The sequence below is a fragment of the Heteronotia binoei genome, chromosome 9 (genome assembly GCF_032191835.1).
Source record: "Heteronotia binoei isolate CCM8104 ecotype False Entrance Well chromosome 9, APGP_CSIRO_Hbin_v1, whole genome shotgun sequence".
Taxonomy (NCBI): domain Eukaryota; kingdom Metazoa; phylum Chordata; class Lepidosauria; order Squamata; family Gekkonidae; genus Heteronotia; species Heteronotia binoei.
In genome coordinates this window covers 80,530,559-80,546,775 of record NC_083231.1, presented here as the reverse complement: position 1 = coordinate 80,546,775, position 16,217 = coordinate 80,530,559, and the positions used below count along the sequence as shown (strand labels likewise).

The 16,217-nt window shown below is 41.8% G+C and overlaps 1 protein-coding gene across 4 annotated transcripts in view; it reads right to left on the bottom strand.

The window, feature by feature from the left end:
* The window catches only part of PDE5A (phosphodiesterase 5A), a 111,121-nt gene that overhangs the window by 57,014 nt on the left and 37,890 nt on the right, over positions 1–16,217 (bottom strand). For all 4 annotated transcript variants that reach the window (XM_060246857.1, XM_060246854.1, XM_060246855.1 and 1 more), the window contains exon 4: positions 4,778–4,849. In XM_060246857.1, coding sequence (XP_060102840.1) covers positions 4,778–4,849 — 72 coding nt within the window. The remainder of the gene's footprint in view (positions 1–4,777; positions 4,850–16,217) is intronic.

Below are 16,217 nucleotides of genomic sequence, written 5' to 3'. Positions count from 1 at the left end.
CTTCTAATATATTGGAAGAAATTTTTATTGTTGATCTTTATGTTTTTTGCAATATGCTCCTCATAGTCCCTTTTTGCCTGCCTGATCACAGTCTTGCATTTGATTTGCCACATCCTGTGTTCCCTTTTATTAATCTCATTTGGACTAGCTTTCCACCGCTTAAAGGAGTCCTTCTTACCTTTTACAGCTTCCATTACTCTGTTTGTTAACCATGCAGGCCTTTTCTTATACCTGTTTGTGCCTTTCCTAACTTGTGGTAATATTTTATCTGAGCTTCTAGGATTGTAGTTTTAAATAGCCTCCAAGCTTCCCCAAGGATTTTGACTGTATTTACTTTTCCTTTCAGTTTCCTCTTCACATGCCTCCTCATCTCAGAGAATATACCCCTTTTAAAGTTAAACATGGTTATGCTGGTCTTTTGGGGCAACTCTCTAATTATACAAACGGTGAAATCAATAACGTTATGGTCACTGCTCCCAAGCGGTGCGATCACTTTTACATCTCTCACCAAGTCTTGGGCATTACTTAGGACCAAATCCAGGATCACCCCACCCCTGGTAGGTTCAGAGACCATCTGCTCCATAGCACAGTCACTGAGAGCATCTAGAAACTCAATCTCTTTCTCTCGACCAGAACACATATTGACCCAATCAATCTGCGGGTAGTTAAAATCACCTATGACGACACAGTTTTTACGTCTAGCCACTATCTTTAAGCCTTCCATCATATTATAATCGTCCTCTATCTTTTGATTTGGTGGGCGATAACAAACTCCCATAGTTAAATTTCCTTTTGGGCCCTCTATTTCAACCCAAAGCATTTCTAGAAGGGAATCTAATTCTCTGACCTCAGTCTTACTGGACCATATACCCTCTCTGACATACAGAGCCACCCCACCTCCAACCCTTCCCTCCCTATCCTTCAGATATAACTTATATCCAGGAATCACCGTGTCCCATTGATTCTCCTCATTCCACCAAGTTTCTGAAATTCCCACAATGTCTATGTTTTCTGCCAACACTAAACATTCCAACTCACCAATTTTCCTTTGAACACTTCTAGCATTTGTGTACAAACAGCTATAACTTCCCAGGCAAGCTAGGCCCACCACCTTCCTCTTGCCGCCTCGAGACTCTGGTAGGCAGTCCATACAGTTTGTCACCATCTCAGTGGACAACTCTGATCCATTACCCAATAGAAAAGTAACAGCTAACCCTTCATCTCTTTGAGATGAGTTTTCCCGAACCAGAGACATTTCATCTCCTGTTGGCTTTCCCCCAAGATTTAGTTTAAAAACTGCTCTGCCACCTTTTTGATTTTAAGCGCCAGCAACCTGGTTCCATCTGCGGACAAGTGGAAACCGCCTCTTTTGTACAGCTCCCACTTGTTCCAGAAAGCATCCCAGTGCCTAACAAACTTAAACCCTTCCTCCTTACACCATCGTCTCATCCACACATTGAGACGTCTAATTTGTGCCTGTCTCTCCAGCCCTGCACGTGGAACAGGTAGCACTTCTGAGAAGGCTACCTTGGAGGTCCTGTCCTTAAGTCTCCCAACTAGCAGCCTAAATTTTTCCTCCAGGACCTCACATCATTGGTGCCAACATGCACCACAACCACTGGCTCCTCCCCAGCACTGCCTATCACCCTATCTACTACACGCGTAATGTCCGCTACCTTCGCACCAGACAGGCAAGTCACCATACGGTCAGTATGCGGTTTTGCCACCCAGCTGTCTACTTGCCTAAGGATCGAATCACCAACTACCACCCTCTCTCCCTGCCCAGGGATGGTTCCTTGGCGCAAAAGGATTCTCGCTCACCAACTGAAGAAGAGGTCCCTTCTGAGGGCGCATTCCCCTTATCCTCAGCCTGGTGCCGTGTTCCCTCTCGACCCTCATGCTCCCTGGCAGCAACGGGGCTGCCACATTCAGAGCGCGGCTCATCTAACATGTCCCCGAGAGTCTTCTCCAAGTGCCTAACTGACCATCTCTGCTTCTCCAGGTCAGTCACCTCAGCCTCAAGGGTACGAACTCGTTCCCTGAGGACCAGGAGCTCCTTGCATCGAGAACACACCCAAGACTTCTATCCTCTGGGCAGATAGTCATACATGTGACACTCAGTGCAAAACACTGGAAAGTCCCCACCCCCCTGCTTGCATTCTACCTTCATGATAGGTTTTTAAAAATATACAGTCCCCTTTTAAACCCTGTTAGTTTATGTGGCTCCCCGTCTGGAGAGTCCACTTACCTTATTGGGAACACAAGGAATCTGGGTTCCTGGTCCTTACAGAGCCCCCAGGCTAAGAGCCACAGGCCGAGAGCCCTTTAGCTCTCTGGCAAGGCACAGCTTAATAATGCAAAGAGGGTGGGGAACACAGCCACTCCTAATCAATCAGCAACAATCACCTTCAATCATCTTCACCTTCAGCCCTTCACACAAACTCAGAAGTTTTCAGCAACTTCCCCAGCTGCTGAGCCACAAACCTCACCCTAGTAGCACTTCTCTGCTTTATTCCAATTCAGAGTGTACTAGTTAAGTATGTGGACTCTTATCTGGAAAAACCAGGTTTGATTCCCCACTCCTCCAATTGCAGCTGCTGGAATGGCCTTGTGTCAGCCATAGGTATGCAGAGCTGTCCTTGAAAGGGCAGCTTCTGGGTGAGCTCTCTCAGTCCCACCTACCTCACAGGGTGTCTGTTGTGGGGGGGGGGGAGGTTAAGGAGATTTTAACCACTCTGTGGCTCTGAGATTCAGAGTATAAGGCAGGATACAAATCCAATATCATCAACTTCTTCTAAACCATCAGATGTAACTCTGCTTAGAATGGCGCAGCAAATCTGTTAAAATTAGGGACCGAATGTTACTTAAATACGAAAATCATGAGCTATTTTTCTTCTGAAAATTTATCGATTCCAATGCTCTGCAGCCATCATTCACTTCTTTTGGAAGGAAGGAAGGAATTTTGACTTTATCATTTCCGACACTCATTAGCTCCTCCAGTCTGAGTTAAATTATCTTTTGTGCATTACAAACTGCTCATGATGTAATGCAGCTTTAAAATAAAATAAAACAAAACAAAACAAAAAGATAACCCAGCTACAACATGGCATTATAAATCACTCTGCTGAAGGCCCTTCTAAATTAATCTAACATTCTGACACTATGATTTTATTCAGTGCATTTATTCAATTTATTCATACTGTCCAAAACTGGGATATACAGCAGTTCTGTTTTCCAGGCAATTCACATAACAGGAACTTGATATAGGGATTTAGATTCCTGTATTAGATACTCATTCTTTAAATCACTTAAAAGGGTTATTTGCTGCTTATTTTACTTTAATAGCCCCTCTTCAGATAGAAATGTGATTATGAATACTAAGAAAATAGTAGATTTAATCAATATTTTCAATAGATGAATAATGTCCTGATTTTCTCACCTACAGCATGAAAAACCATCACCACCCCATAACTTTCTGAGAGATGTCACTGGGCAGGGCTGGTGCAGGTTTTGCATGCACCCTTCATCACAGCTCCCTTCTCCCCCCACAAATGTAGCCACTCCATACCAAATGTGGCCACTGCATTTCAGTTATCCTGATGTGGTTACCCCAATATCAGTTCCAATGGCAGAACAGGACAGCAGTTCTATCATACTTTTAACATCATCAGCCCTGACAGATCTAAAAATAACATTGAAAAGTTGGGGGTCCTGTCCCCCCCTGCATACCTCCTGACCAGAAATGGTAAAGTGTCTGAGAGGTTCCTGCAATGTCACAGGGGGCTTTGGTGTGACTTCCCATTTCCAGATAGGAGATGGGTTTGGAGGAGAAAACAGAACATGTAGATCTGCTGCGAGGTGCTTCCTTTTTTCACCTGATACCTCTTCTGTTGGGAAAAGGGGAACTGATCCAGAGTTCCTAGTTCTACAACTGTTGACATCACTGGAGAACAAAAGTGTAAGTGATGCAACATTCAGATCCCCAAAATCAGGGCTTTTTTGCAGCAGGAACTCCTTTGTATATTAGGCCATACACCCCTGATGTAGCCAACCCTCCTAGAGCTTACAGTAAGCCCTGTACTAAGAGCCCTGAAAGCTCTTAGAGGATTGGCTACATCAGGGGCTGTGGCCTAATATGCAAACAAGTTCCTGCTACAAAAAAAGCCCTGTCCCAAATTAAAGAATGATTGTAAGAATGGGCATGGAAAAAAGAAAGGAAGGAATTTTGACTTCTTCATTTCCAACACTCATTAGCTCCTCCAGTCTGAGTTAAATTCTCTTTTGTACATTACAAACTGCTCATGATGTAATGCAGCTTCAAAAAAGCAAAAAGACAACAAAGCCACAACATGGCATTAAAAATCACTCTGCTGAAGGTCCTTCTAAATTAATCTAACATTCAAAAGCATAATCATGCTGCAGGTTGAGGGGAGAGGCAGACAATTATAAGAAGCTCATAAGGAACTCTGTGTTCAAGTAGATAAATGGAGAGGGAACAATATGAACACCCATTAAGAGGGATTCAATATACACTTACAGAAGTGATCTCAGTTATTTCATTTGGGTAAACCAATGAACTGCTCTGAAAGATTTTTGTACCTAGAAAATGTCACTTAATGTAAAATATATTTTAATACATTTGTAAAATCCCAAGCAGCAGTTTACTTTCCCATTGACTTCAGTAGTGAAGTATCTCACACAATCACTTTAAGAGGGATTTATTAACTGCTGTTCCTCTCTGTTTTTCTGGCAACAAAGCTAAGCTAATAATTTGTACCTTCTCATCCTGTTCCGTGAATATTCCGCCAATTCCAGATTTCTTATTTATTGCTTGGGCCACACCAACCACCTGATTAAGATATCAAAATATTAGTTAATACTGTACGGTTTCAACAGCAAGCTAAGTGACAATATTCACACTGGTTAGAAATTTTTTTGGTACTTCCTCCATTCTGATTATCAAAATGCAAAACAAAGTAAAAATCGCTGCTTTTAAAACTTCAGACCATTTATGCAACAATCCTACTGAAGCCAGAAGAGTTGATTCTCTTCCTATTGCACCAAAGGTTTTAAAGGGTGCTACATGAAGATGAGCTACAAAAAAACTTCCTTATCTATATGCATGCTATTTGCTTTGGATGTCCTCTGAAGAATACACTATCATAGAAAGAATCCATCATGAAAACCTGAAGCCTTTTGCAGAAATTTTCAGCAACTTTTCTTCTATATATGGTATTTTACTTACCCTAACATTGAGACATGTTCATAACAACTGAAGTAGAAGTCTATTGGAGTTCAATGTGCCTAATACACACTGCTGGAGGCAGGCAATGGCAAACCACCTCTGTTTCTCTCTTGCCTTGAAAACCTATGGGATCGTCATAAGTCATCTGTGACTTGACAGCACTTTCCACCATCAATCTGCACTGAACTCTGAGGTCAATAAATTGCTTTATAAGGTGAGTGGTCAGCTGGAGACTCCATCTCTATCAAAACACAATTTGGCTTTCAGCATTAAAACCATCTGTTCAAGTCATAGTAAGCTTCAAAATGTTCTCACTGAATTACAAAAAATGGCTATTGCTGATTTTGTATACAAAAACTCAAAGTAAAACTGGTAATACTCTCAAGCAGAGAAGTAGACCTTTTAAATATTAGCCATTGTTTTTCTAAGGCTGCATCATGGTAATAAAGTCACTCCAACACTGCAGATGCATCTACAAAAAGTACCACCATTTTGATATAACTTTGCTGAAGTTCAACATATGGGATGAAGGCTGCACATGTATGAATCTTCTAAAATGTTACTCTCTGTGGTATCACCACAAGCAAGGGCTTTCCTACAGCTTGCATGCCTGACATCAAAGACAGCTCTCTTTTCTAATTTAAATCGCAAAATCTGTTCTTCATCCTAAGAACTGCTTTCAGTTCTTTCAAACCAGACAAAAACATGCTTTTAGTCTGGGCTGTTTCTAAAAAGGACTTTAATCTCAAGCTATTTGAAAGTCCTAAATGATTCTTTATATAATAGCTCTGTGGGATTTCAAGTTTCATAACAGTCTCTTACTCTGAGCATTAGTGGCAAAAGTCTTAGGAGCACTCCATTAATGTATATAATAACTGATATTCTTGGAGCCTGCTGTGGAGTTAATTGAGCCAGATGAGTGACTTCTGATATACCACATGCAGTCCTGCAGAAATGAAACTAAAATAGCAATACACCAGTTTTTAAGGGCTTATCTGGACATACTTTCTCAAGCATTGTCAACTTGTCTTTTTTCCCAAAGTGATATATAGCACTGCAGACTTTAACCCAGCCAGACAGGCCTGAAGGAGGCAGAAAAGTTTCATTCATTTATATGCATATTGATTCTGTTGAGTTTTGGAAACCCAAGGCAACAGGTTCTTGATAAAGAAGGCTGTAATTCAGTTTAGTGGCTTTAGCACATTAACAGCAAGGCTGTTGCCCAGAATGCATCAGAAATAGAATTATTTGTGACCACAGCAGTTTGGAAGGGATATGAAACTGGAAATGATGACTCCTGCTATTAATGTAGACATCAACAGACGATCTTTTGCAAGGCACACATATGGAAAACTGTAGTCAGACATTAAACACCAAGTTCTAATAGCTAAATTGAAAACCTGGGTGGAAAAACACTTTCAATATCTCAGTGGGTTAGATTATGATTTACAGTCTTCCCTCTCACTTCAGCCTCCCCAATATGAACCACTGGCAACACAAATAAGATCATTGTTCTCTGTAGTTATCCATTAGCAAGCACAGTCTCCAAATGTCCATTTTAAAGAAAGATTTTGTCAGGTCTATTCCATTAAATCAAATGGACATAACAAGTTAATGGTAAACTCCTTTCTTCAAACAAGCCACACAGTTTTTAAAAGCATTTTAAAAAATGTCTTAACATTGACACTGCTTCAAATCCCAAAGCTCTCATAATTTCAGATAGGGCTATTTTTGAGCAGGAATGCAAAGGAACACAGTACCAACTGGCTTGGTGTCAGGGGGTGTGGCCAAACTTGCAAATTAATTCCTGCTGGGCTTTTTCTACAAAAAAGCCCTGATTTCAGATATCCTAACCATCACACAGGTCTCTCAAACAAGTTACAGCTACCAAGCCCTCGTTAATTTAGGAGAAGCTTTCCTATTTTAGAACATGCCTCAAAAACAGATAGTTTACATCTTTATATGTCAAGTACTTTTTATCTCTGTAGTACAGGCACCACAAAGAACAGACAACACAGCAGTTTCACTTAAGTAAACACCCTTTGGAATTCCACAACAATCCTGTTAGAATTTACAATAAAGCTTTCCCACAATGCAGTTTCCTCCAAACCATAGCACTCCAGACCAGATCCTCTGCTCTTACCAATAACTGACACAAATTCAGCTTTCATAAACAGGCCAGCTTTGAATTCCCAAACATAACCAATTCAGTCACTAATTTTCTCAATATAAAACAGCTTCTTGTAGTAGAGATGTGTATAATAATGGAACCAGTTCTCGTGAACAAGCCCAATATCTGCCCCCTGTCTCCAAAAAACAGGACTATCATTTCCCACCATTTTCCAGAGTTTGCATCTGGTGAATTTCTGCCACCATGTGGCTATTAAAGGCACAAGAGCCTTATCAGGAAAAATGTAAAATCCTAGAAATGGCCCTTATACCTAACTCATTTCCACTCACCCTTACTACTTTTAACCTCAAAATAGGGTTGCCAATCCCCGGGGGGGGGGGGGGCAGGGGATCCCCTGGTTTGGAGGCCCTCCCCCTGCTTCAGGGTTATCAGAAAATGGGGGGGGGATTGATCTGTGGGTACCTGGGGCTCTGGGGGGGGCTGTTTTTTTACATAGATACACCAGATTTTTAGCATAGCATCCAGTGCCTCTCCTCAAAATACTCCCCAAGTTTCAAAAAGATTGGACCAGGGTATACAATTCTATGAGCTCTAGAAAAAGTTGCCCTTACCCTTCTGATGGCCAGAACTCCCTTTGGTGTTCAATTGGGCTTGTCACACCCTTGCTTCCGGCTCCATCCCCAAAGTATCCCAGCTCCACCCTCAAAGTCCCCAGGTATTTCTTGAGTCAGACCTGGCAACCCTGCCTCAAAATAATCCTAAATTAAGCTGAGATGGCTTTCCCATGGCCCTCAGCAATCTTGGGGAATGGAATCCCAGTTTCCATTCCAAACCTAACAGCTGAGCACCTGTACCACAATGACTAACATACCGGTACCATATATACTTCAGCTGTAGAATCGCTTGTGAACAATACTGTAACATTCACTTCTTGTTACATGGTTATTGTTAAGGAAAGCCATTGTCTCTTATTCTAGATTTCCAAAACCAAGCATTAGGGCTGAGAATTCAGTGTTAAGAATCACAGCCAACTGGGAAAAAGCAAGCAAATTTTCTAGTTTCCCAGTAAGGGCTCCCAGCAGTCCACAGGTGCACAGTTGACATGCAGGTGTTACATTACAACACTGGCCTTTTTATTTTTATTAGCTTTGAACCACAGAAAGCTGAACCCATTTCAATAGGATCACAGGTCCTCTGAAGCATCCAAAAGGAGAACACTTTCACCCTGTGTAAACACTCTGCTGCCATGAAAGGGAAGCTTGTGGTTCTTAAAGAGCTGTGAGGAAACAGTAAAAAAGGCTGTGTTAATATAGCCTTAAAAAGACCATTCAGCCGCTTCTTATTAGCCCTGCAGGTTTCCCTTTTACTGTGAAAAGCATGCAAGCCATATGTACATTTATTTTTCTGAATTCTAATACCACCCCCTGAACTTGTTAATATCTGTGAAAAAACCAGAGAAATGAAACAGACACAGAGGACTCTCCTTGATTATAAGCCTCAGCAGCATTCTTGTGTAAGGAAATTCTAGCCATATGTTAATAACAGAATAATGAAAGGATATTATTTCAAGTAACCATTTTTCCCAGATTCCAAACCCATTTGAACTGGTATGGCTCGCTGGTCTTGAGTAGAGATTTGCGGGGGAGAGTGGGTACATTGGTTTTGACATCCTTTTCCAGGGATTAAAACAAATGTATGAAACAACCTGAAATTTGGGGGAGCACAGGGGAAAATCCTCCACTCCTACGAAGTATTTTTTCTTAAGTGAAGGTTCTGGCAAAAACACATAAAAAGTAGAAGGAAGTTTTTGTTAGGTCTGTCATGGCTGGCAATGACTTCCTTCTACTTTCATGATATCTGAACTCAATCAGTAAGGAAAAAAGAGCATGATACCAGACTGCGCTGGGCAAGAATGCAGTGCAACCTAAAGTGGTTTACATCATTCTGTTTACCTCCATGTTATTCTCACAACCCTTTGAGGTAGGTTAGACTGAGACACTGTGGCTTGTCTCAAGTCACCCAGAGAACTTCCATGGTCTGCACATGATACGTGAGGCAATAAATTGAACTCAAATGATTTATACTTCATACAACATCTCAAAACTTCCCAAATTCATCTCCTAAATGAATATGATTGTGATTAGCAAGAGAGTTTGCAAGACTTCAACATGAATTAAAATTACAGATTATGGAATTAACTGACATCACACCCTTAAGAATGCAACATCTTAAATTTATTTCCAAAAATTATTTCCAAAGTGAATGCAATGACTTCCAAATGCTTTTCTACTGTCTCCTGAAAACAGAATTCAGCTCTCACTAGGCAGAGAGAGACACAACAGCCATTTGCTGTTGTTTGTGTTTTCTGTGGAATGTAGCCATTTTATTTCCTCATAACAAAGCTGGGGATCACTGGACACATCTCTAGCACAATGCAGACTACACCAGGATTTTACATCATGTACTGAAGCATCTTTTCTTTTTCTTTTGTAACTTCCCATGTAGGGTTGCTAGCCAGTGGCTTGCAACCAACAGGAGTTTGCAGGATATGGTGAGTTTTTACCACGTAATCACTTTCAGGGTGACCAAGAAGTGAAATCATTGAACCAGGGTGAATACCCTTCACAATGGTGTCACTTCTCAGGCACACCAGGAATTATGTTATGTGCGTGGCACAATGCCTAGCACCCCTCATTTTCTCCAATATTTCTCCTGCCACCCAGCTGAGTAGCAATAGGCAGAGCTGACTGCAGGGGTGGGGACGGAATCTGGCCTCCCTAATCCAGCCTGAAAAACTAGAAAACTTCCACATTGTTTATGCACCATTTGGCTGGTGCTCATAAAAAGTATTATGTGGACTATGTATTGATTTCTAGATATTTAAAAGTTTTTGGCAACTTTACATCCCCAGTTTTGAGGCAATAATAGCAAAACCCTTATGATGGGGAATGCTGATTAGCAGTGCTGGTAACGTCTGCTATAACCATGTAATTGGGAAAAACAGGTTGCCTACCTGTAACTGATGATCTTCGAGTGGTCATCTGTGCATTCACACCCTTGGGATTACAGGCGCCTGCGCTAGCTCCAACCGGTACTGAAAAGCTCTAAAATAAATCTTATGTCCTGACCATTGAGCATGCCCACGGCAACAACCGCGCAAGCCCAGTAGGCGGGACAGCAAGATCCCACCAGTTTCCTTCTGACCGCTGAAGCAACTCCAAACAACCTCTGAAGAACTGCCAGCGGAGGGAAGGGCGGGTGGTGTGAATGCACAGATGACCACTCGAAGATCATCAGTTACAGGTAGGCAACCTGTTTATCTTCTTCGTGGTCTCTGTGCATCACACTCTTGGGAGAATAGCAAGCTAAAGTTTACCTGGAGGAGGGAGCTGGCACTAGATGACTGCAGCTTGAAGCACCGCACTCCCCACACACATGTGATCCGTCACAGCCGCATCCAAGGCATAATGCTTCACAAAGGTATCCGGGGTTGCCCAAGAAGCCGCTCTGCAGATGTCGGTAAGGGGCACCCCCTTGAGGAAAGCAGTGGACGTAGCTATAGCATGTGTAGAATGAGCCCTAGGAGGACCCGGCAAAGGTCATTTGGCTTGAAGATATGGCAACTTAATAGTCTCCACGATCCATTTCGACAGTCAATGGGAGGAGACTCGCTTTTCTTTAGACAGACCAGAATAGCACACAAACAGGCTGGGCTTCAAACGAAACTCCTTAGTTCTATGTAGGCAGAACAACAAGGCAAGCTTAACATCAAGCGTATGCAAGGCCTTTTGTTCTGGACTCTGCAGAGAAGGAAAAAAAGCCGGTAACAGAGTCTCTGAACGTAGGTGGAACTCCGACACCACCTTGAGCAAAAAACGAATGCCTGGAGCAATGACGACCCCTTGATCATGAAACCTCAGGTATGGAGGGTCTGATCTGAAGGCTGAGAGCTCCCCAACTCACTTAGCGGACGTGATCGCCACCAAGAATGCCACTTTCCAGGAAAGGAGGTGAAGGGAACAGGAAGCCATTGGTTCGAAAGGGCAATACATAAGACCTCTGAGAACCACAGAAAGATCCCAAGCAGGGACAACATGATGGCCCGGAGGATGCAAATGAAAAAGACCTTTCAGGAAATGCTTAGTTTCTGGGTGAGAGAACACAGCAGCCTTCAATTTGAGCATGATGTGCAGAGGTCGATGCCAGGTAAACCTTGATGGAGAAGTATGATAGACCAGAGTCCAGCAAATGTAACAGAAACGAGAAAACCGTGTGAAGACTAGGCTGATCCAGAGAAAGCTGAGAAGAAACAACAAACGAAACTAAACGTTTCCATTTTAGGCTGTAAGACTTCCTGGTGGAGGGCTTTCTGCTATTCGACAAAACAAAGTCAATTCTATCAGAAACAGAATCTAAACTATGAACCAAGCTGTCAGTTTCAAGTGAGGGACGTCGTGGTGGTACGTCTGTCCCTTGTTGATGAAGAGGAGCTAATAATTCTAACAGCAACCGGAGAGCCGAAGGTAGGTCCAAACAGCGTGGCAGTCAGAAAAAAACTGGCGGGATCTTGCTGTCCCGCCTACTGGGCATGCGCGGTTGTTGCCGTGGGCATGCTCAGTGGTCGGGACATAAGATTTATTTTAGAGCTTTTCAGTACCGATTGGAGCCAGTGCAGGCCCTGTAATCCCAAGGGTGTGATGCACAGAGACCACGAAGAAGATCTGACAGAGATCACTCTACAGGGTTTCTACAAGCCTGGTGAGCCAGTTCCATCATTAGCACAAACACAATTTGTATGACAACAAACAGTCAGCAAGGTCATGGAATCTATATATTGGAGCAAGATCACAATAATCAATTTAAATCCATGTCCTTAAGAAATTTTAATAACAAGCAGATTTAAACTGGAAATATGCTAGACCATAAGGTAAAAGCAACCAGCATATATCAACAGAAGATCCACAGGCCGCAGATAGGCCCTAACACTCTTTAGATATAAATCTTACCTTGGTTGAATTGTACTTGACATATGCCTTGCAGAAGAACTACAGGTAAGGCCATGCTTTTGAATGCTTAACAGTGCAATCATAATGAGGGGCACAACTGGCACAGTAACCCAACTGACCTCCACACTGGTGTAACCCAGAGTTACACCAGCATAATGTGTGTTTACACTGGTACAGAGGATGAGTGGCACCACACACTTCCATTGGTGTGCCTGCATTGCAGCCACATGCCAGCGAAGTGACCCCGTGAACCCCTGTGCCAGTGTAAACGTGGGCATTCCAGGGGTATAGCACCAATCAGGCAGCTCTCAAAGCATTTTCATCATGGGAGTGCCCCCAGAAGAGGTGCACAATTGTGCTGGCAAAAATGCCAACATAGCCCATCGGCAGCCATGGTAACTCCTAATTCCCTCTCTCCCATACAGCTGCAGCCATGCCCATGCAAATCCAAATAGCTCAGGATACTGCACACCCAATCAGCACACAGTTTCAGTTTGCTTTATTACGGTCCATGACCAAATACACAGCACAATGCAGGCCAACAACAACCACTTAAAAATTGTAAAAATCAAGATGGACCTAAGTAGGTAAAACGTAAGATATTTAAAAAATTAATGTGAAAATAAAATATAGGACATTAGTATGAATAATGAGATATAACAAATAATACAGTAGTGGTCAAACATCTTGTAGCTTAATAAACATAGTACATATAATAAAAAATTTAAAAATTATACAGCTCCAGAAAAAGTATTAACTAGAATACACTGGTTAAAATTACAATCTGGCCCCACCCCTTCTCAGCACCCGCCACCCTAAAACTGGTTTCAGGAAGTCACCTCACAACGTTTATGCTTGACTACTGAAGAAGGCCAGTAGCCGAAACATGTGTGTTTTAGAATCATATAAGGTCCTAATACTGTATGACTTGTAGAAGAAGAAGACCACAGATTTATATCCCACCCTTCCCTCTGAAACAAGAGTCTCAAAGCGGCTTACAATTTTCTTTATCTTCTTCTCCCACAATAGTCACCCTGTGAGGTAGCTAGGGCTGAGAGAGCTCTCACAGAAGCTGCCCTTTCAAAGCTGCCCTTGCGAGAGCTGTGGCTGACCAAAGGCCATTCCAGCAGCTGCAAGCAGAGGAGTGGGGAATCAAATCTGGTTCTCCCAGATAAGAGTCTGCATACTTAACCACTACACCAAACTGGCTCTCTTGTAATTCTTATTGAGGCTATATTTGGGCCCCTAACTTGTTTTAAATTAATTTGTAATAAATACATGCTTTTTATTTATTTTTTAATATTTATGTTGTATTTTGGTTTTAATACTGTGCCCCCAAATTTGTATCTATTTAACCTTTCAGGTTCTTAATTTATTTCTTTGGGTTAAGTTTTTTGTTCCCCTTTTTCCATTTGGACACCACGTAACTTTTCAACTGGGGATGTGACAAGTGGCCACCACTGCACCACAGCCAGCCACCACAGCTCAGGAACAACAGAGGAATGCTTTGCCTCTATATTTTTCTACTGTTCTGTCCCCAGATCAGAACCAATGGGTTGAAATTAAATCAAAAGAGTCTTTGACTGAACATTAGGAAGAACTTCTGGACAGAGAAGTTCCTCAGTGGAACAGGCTTCCTCAGGAGGTGGTGGGCTCTCCGTCTTTGGAGGTTTTTAAAGAGAGGCTAGATGGCCATCTGACAGCAATGCTGATTCTTTGAACTTAGGTGGATCATGAGAAGGAAGTCAGGGAGGGTTGTGTCAGTGCTTAGGTCTTGTGGTCCCTTCTTACATGCTCAGGGAAATGCTAATTCACCACTTGGGGGTCAGGCAGCAATTTTTCTCCAGGCCAGTTTGTCCAGGTATCCTGGAGGTATTTGCCATCTTCTCAGCATGGAACAGGGGTCACTGTGGGGTTGTGGGAGGAAGTAGTTGTGAATTTCCTGCACTGTGCAGGGGGCTGGACTAGATGGCCCTGAAGGTCCCTTCCAACTCTTATGATTCTGATTCTACCCTCATATGCTTAAACAGTGGTTTCCACTTGCATTAAATATCTGAATACTTCAGTGTTGCTGTTTTTACTCCTTCTGCATGTAAATGCCCATTGCTGATCCATCCTGGAGGCTCCATTTGCTTTACAAAGATAAGTTTCAACCGTCATATAATCCACTGCAGCGTTTTATGTTTACTAATTATTTTGTTTGCCTAAAATAGACAGGCTGACTTTTAGCCTTAAGAGTGACATTGCCCTTCCTAGCTCCCTGCAGGCTTTCTCCACAGGCCTCAGATATTTCTTTAGCATTGCTAGCTGCTTTCAAAGCTTTATTTTATCTGGATGCTTTTTGCTGCATTCTTGTACATTCAGATCTCCGATTTAATTATGTGAAAGCTACATAAAACTCCCAAGGCAGCCCTTTTTTCATTGTTATGTCTAAGTTAAACACTTTTTTTTTTGCTTCCTGAGAAGATTTTAAGATTCAGTAAAGACAACACAGAAGAAAAATGGATCCACTATATCAAAGAATGCTTAACGAAGCAGGAAATGGATCTTTGTCTCAGAGAAAGGGGAGGGGCGTTTGTGTTAAATTGTAGAATGATTTTTTAAAAGATTCTGTACCATTGCTTCTGTACTTCTGTGGAGATCAAACTTTCATGTCCAAACATCTAAGCAATCCAAGACAGCTAGCTATTTTTCAATGCTGTTCTTTAAAGAATACCTTCATTCTTCATCACCAGGCCAGACAGCAACGTACTCAAAAGTAAAGAAGCCTGTTTTCCTTTTGCCATTATGGTATATGAAAAAGAGGACATGGCATTTTATTCTTTGTGTTAATTTTTTTGTGCACTTCACTTTGATCAAGCATACTCTATGACACTTGCCCCACAGTTTCTGCATGTACTGCTTTTATCTCCTCCCTTGCCACTAAATTCATAAAAAAATCTCCTTCCCAGATGCCCCATTTCTGTATCTTTGGCTCAGCTTTCTCCTTCTATTCATCCAAACTTCACATCTGAAGCAATCTCTTCTGCCCTTTGTGTCACCTACCTGCACCTATAAGCCTTTCATTCTGTGGACACCATGGCTTATACATATTTCTTGTTTCTGGCCAAACCTTAACTCACTCTTGACAATTTATTCTATATACAGCTATTGAGACAGGGGTTGTTTTTTCTCCACTTCAACCCAAAAGAAGCATCTTCTTTCATTCTTGTCCAGTGCTATCAAACTGAAAGTAATGCCTTGAAAAAAACTCAGATCTTGCTTCGTAACATTAAATAGAACCTTAAGGCATATGCTAAGGAGAGTTACAGCACCATTCTAAGCCCTTTGGCTCCAATTGACTTAGAAAGGAATAGGCTGGATTGGAATTGCACTTAGACACATGTTATTTTAAACAGCTGGTGAACAATGTGCTATCCTCAGTTACTCTTTTCTGTAAAAACATACACAACACAATAATATTATGTATAATAGAGAAAAAAAAACATAATTTAATTTTCAGAAACAGGTTTCAATGGCCTGGATACATTAGAATTCATTCCAGTAATTCAGAATGTATACAGTGTACAAGATTGCCTTTGCAATTTTCTGTGGGACAATTTTAAAACAGCTGAAGAGAAGGCTGGTAGTGGTTTTTCAGTCCAGGCTCTAAAATTAATAAATGGATTTTGTTCTTTCTTTAGGATACTTGTCTTATTATGTGGGTATGTATTTACTTTCCCTTCACAATCTCAGCTCTTTCAGGTATTTTGCAACTGATTTTCCTCCTTCAACAAGAGTTATTACTTTTAAAAGAATACCATATGCCTTCCCTTCCATGGCAAAAAGGATGTGC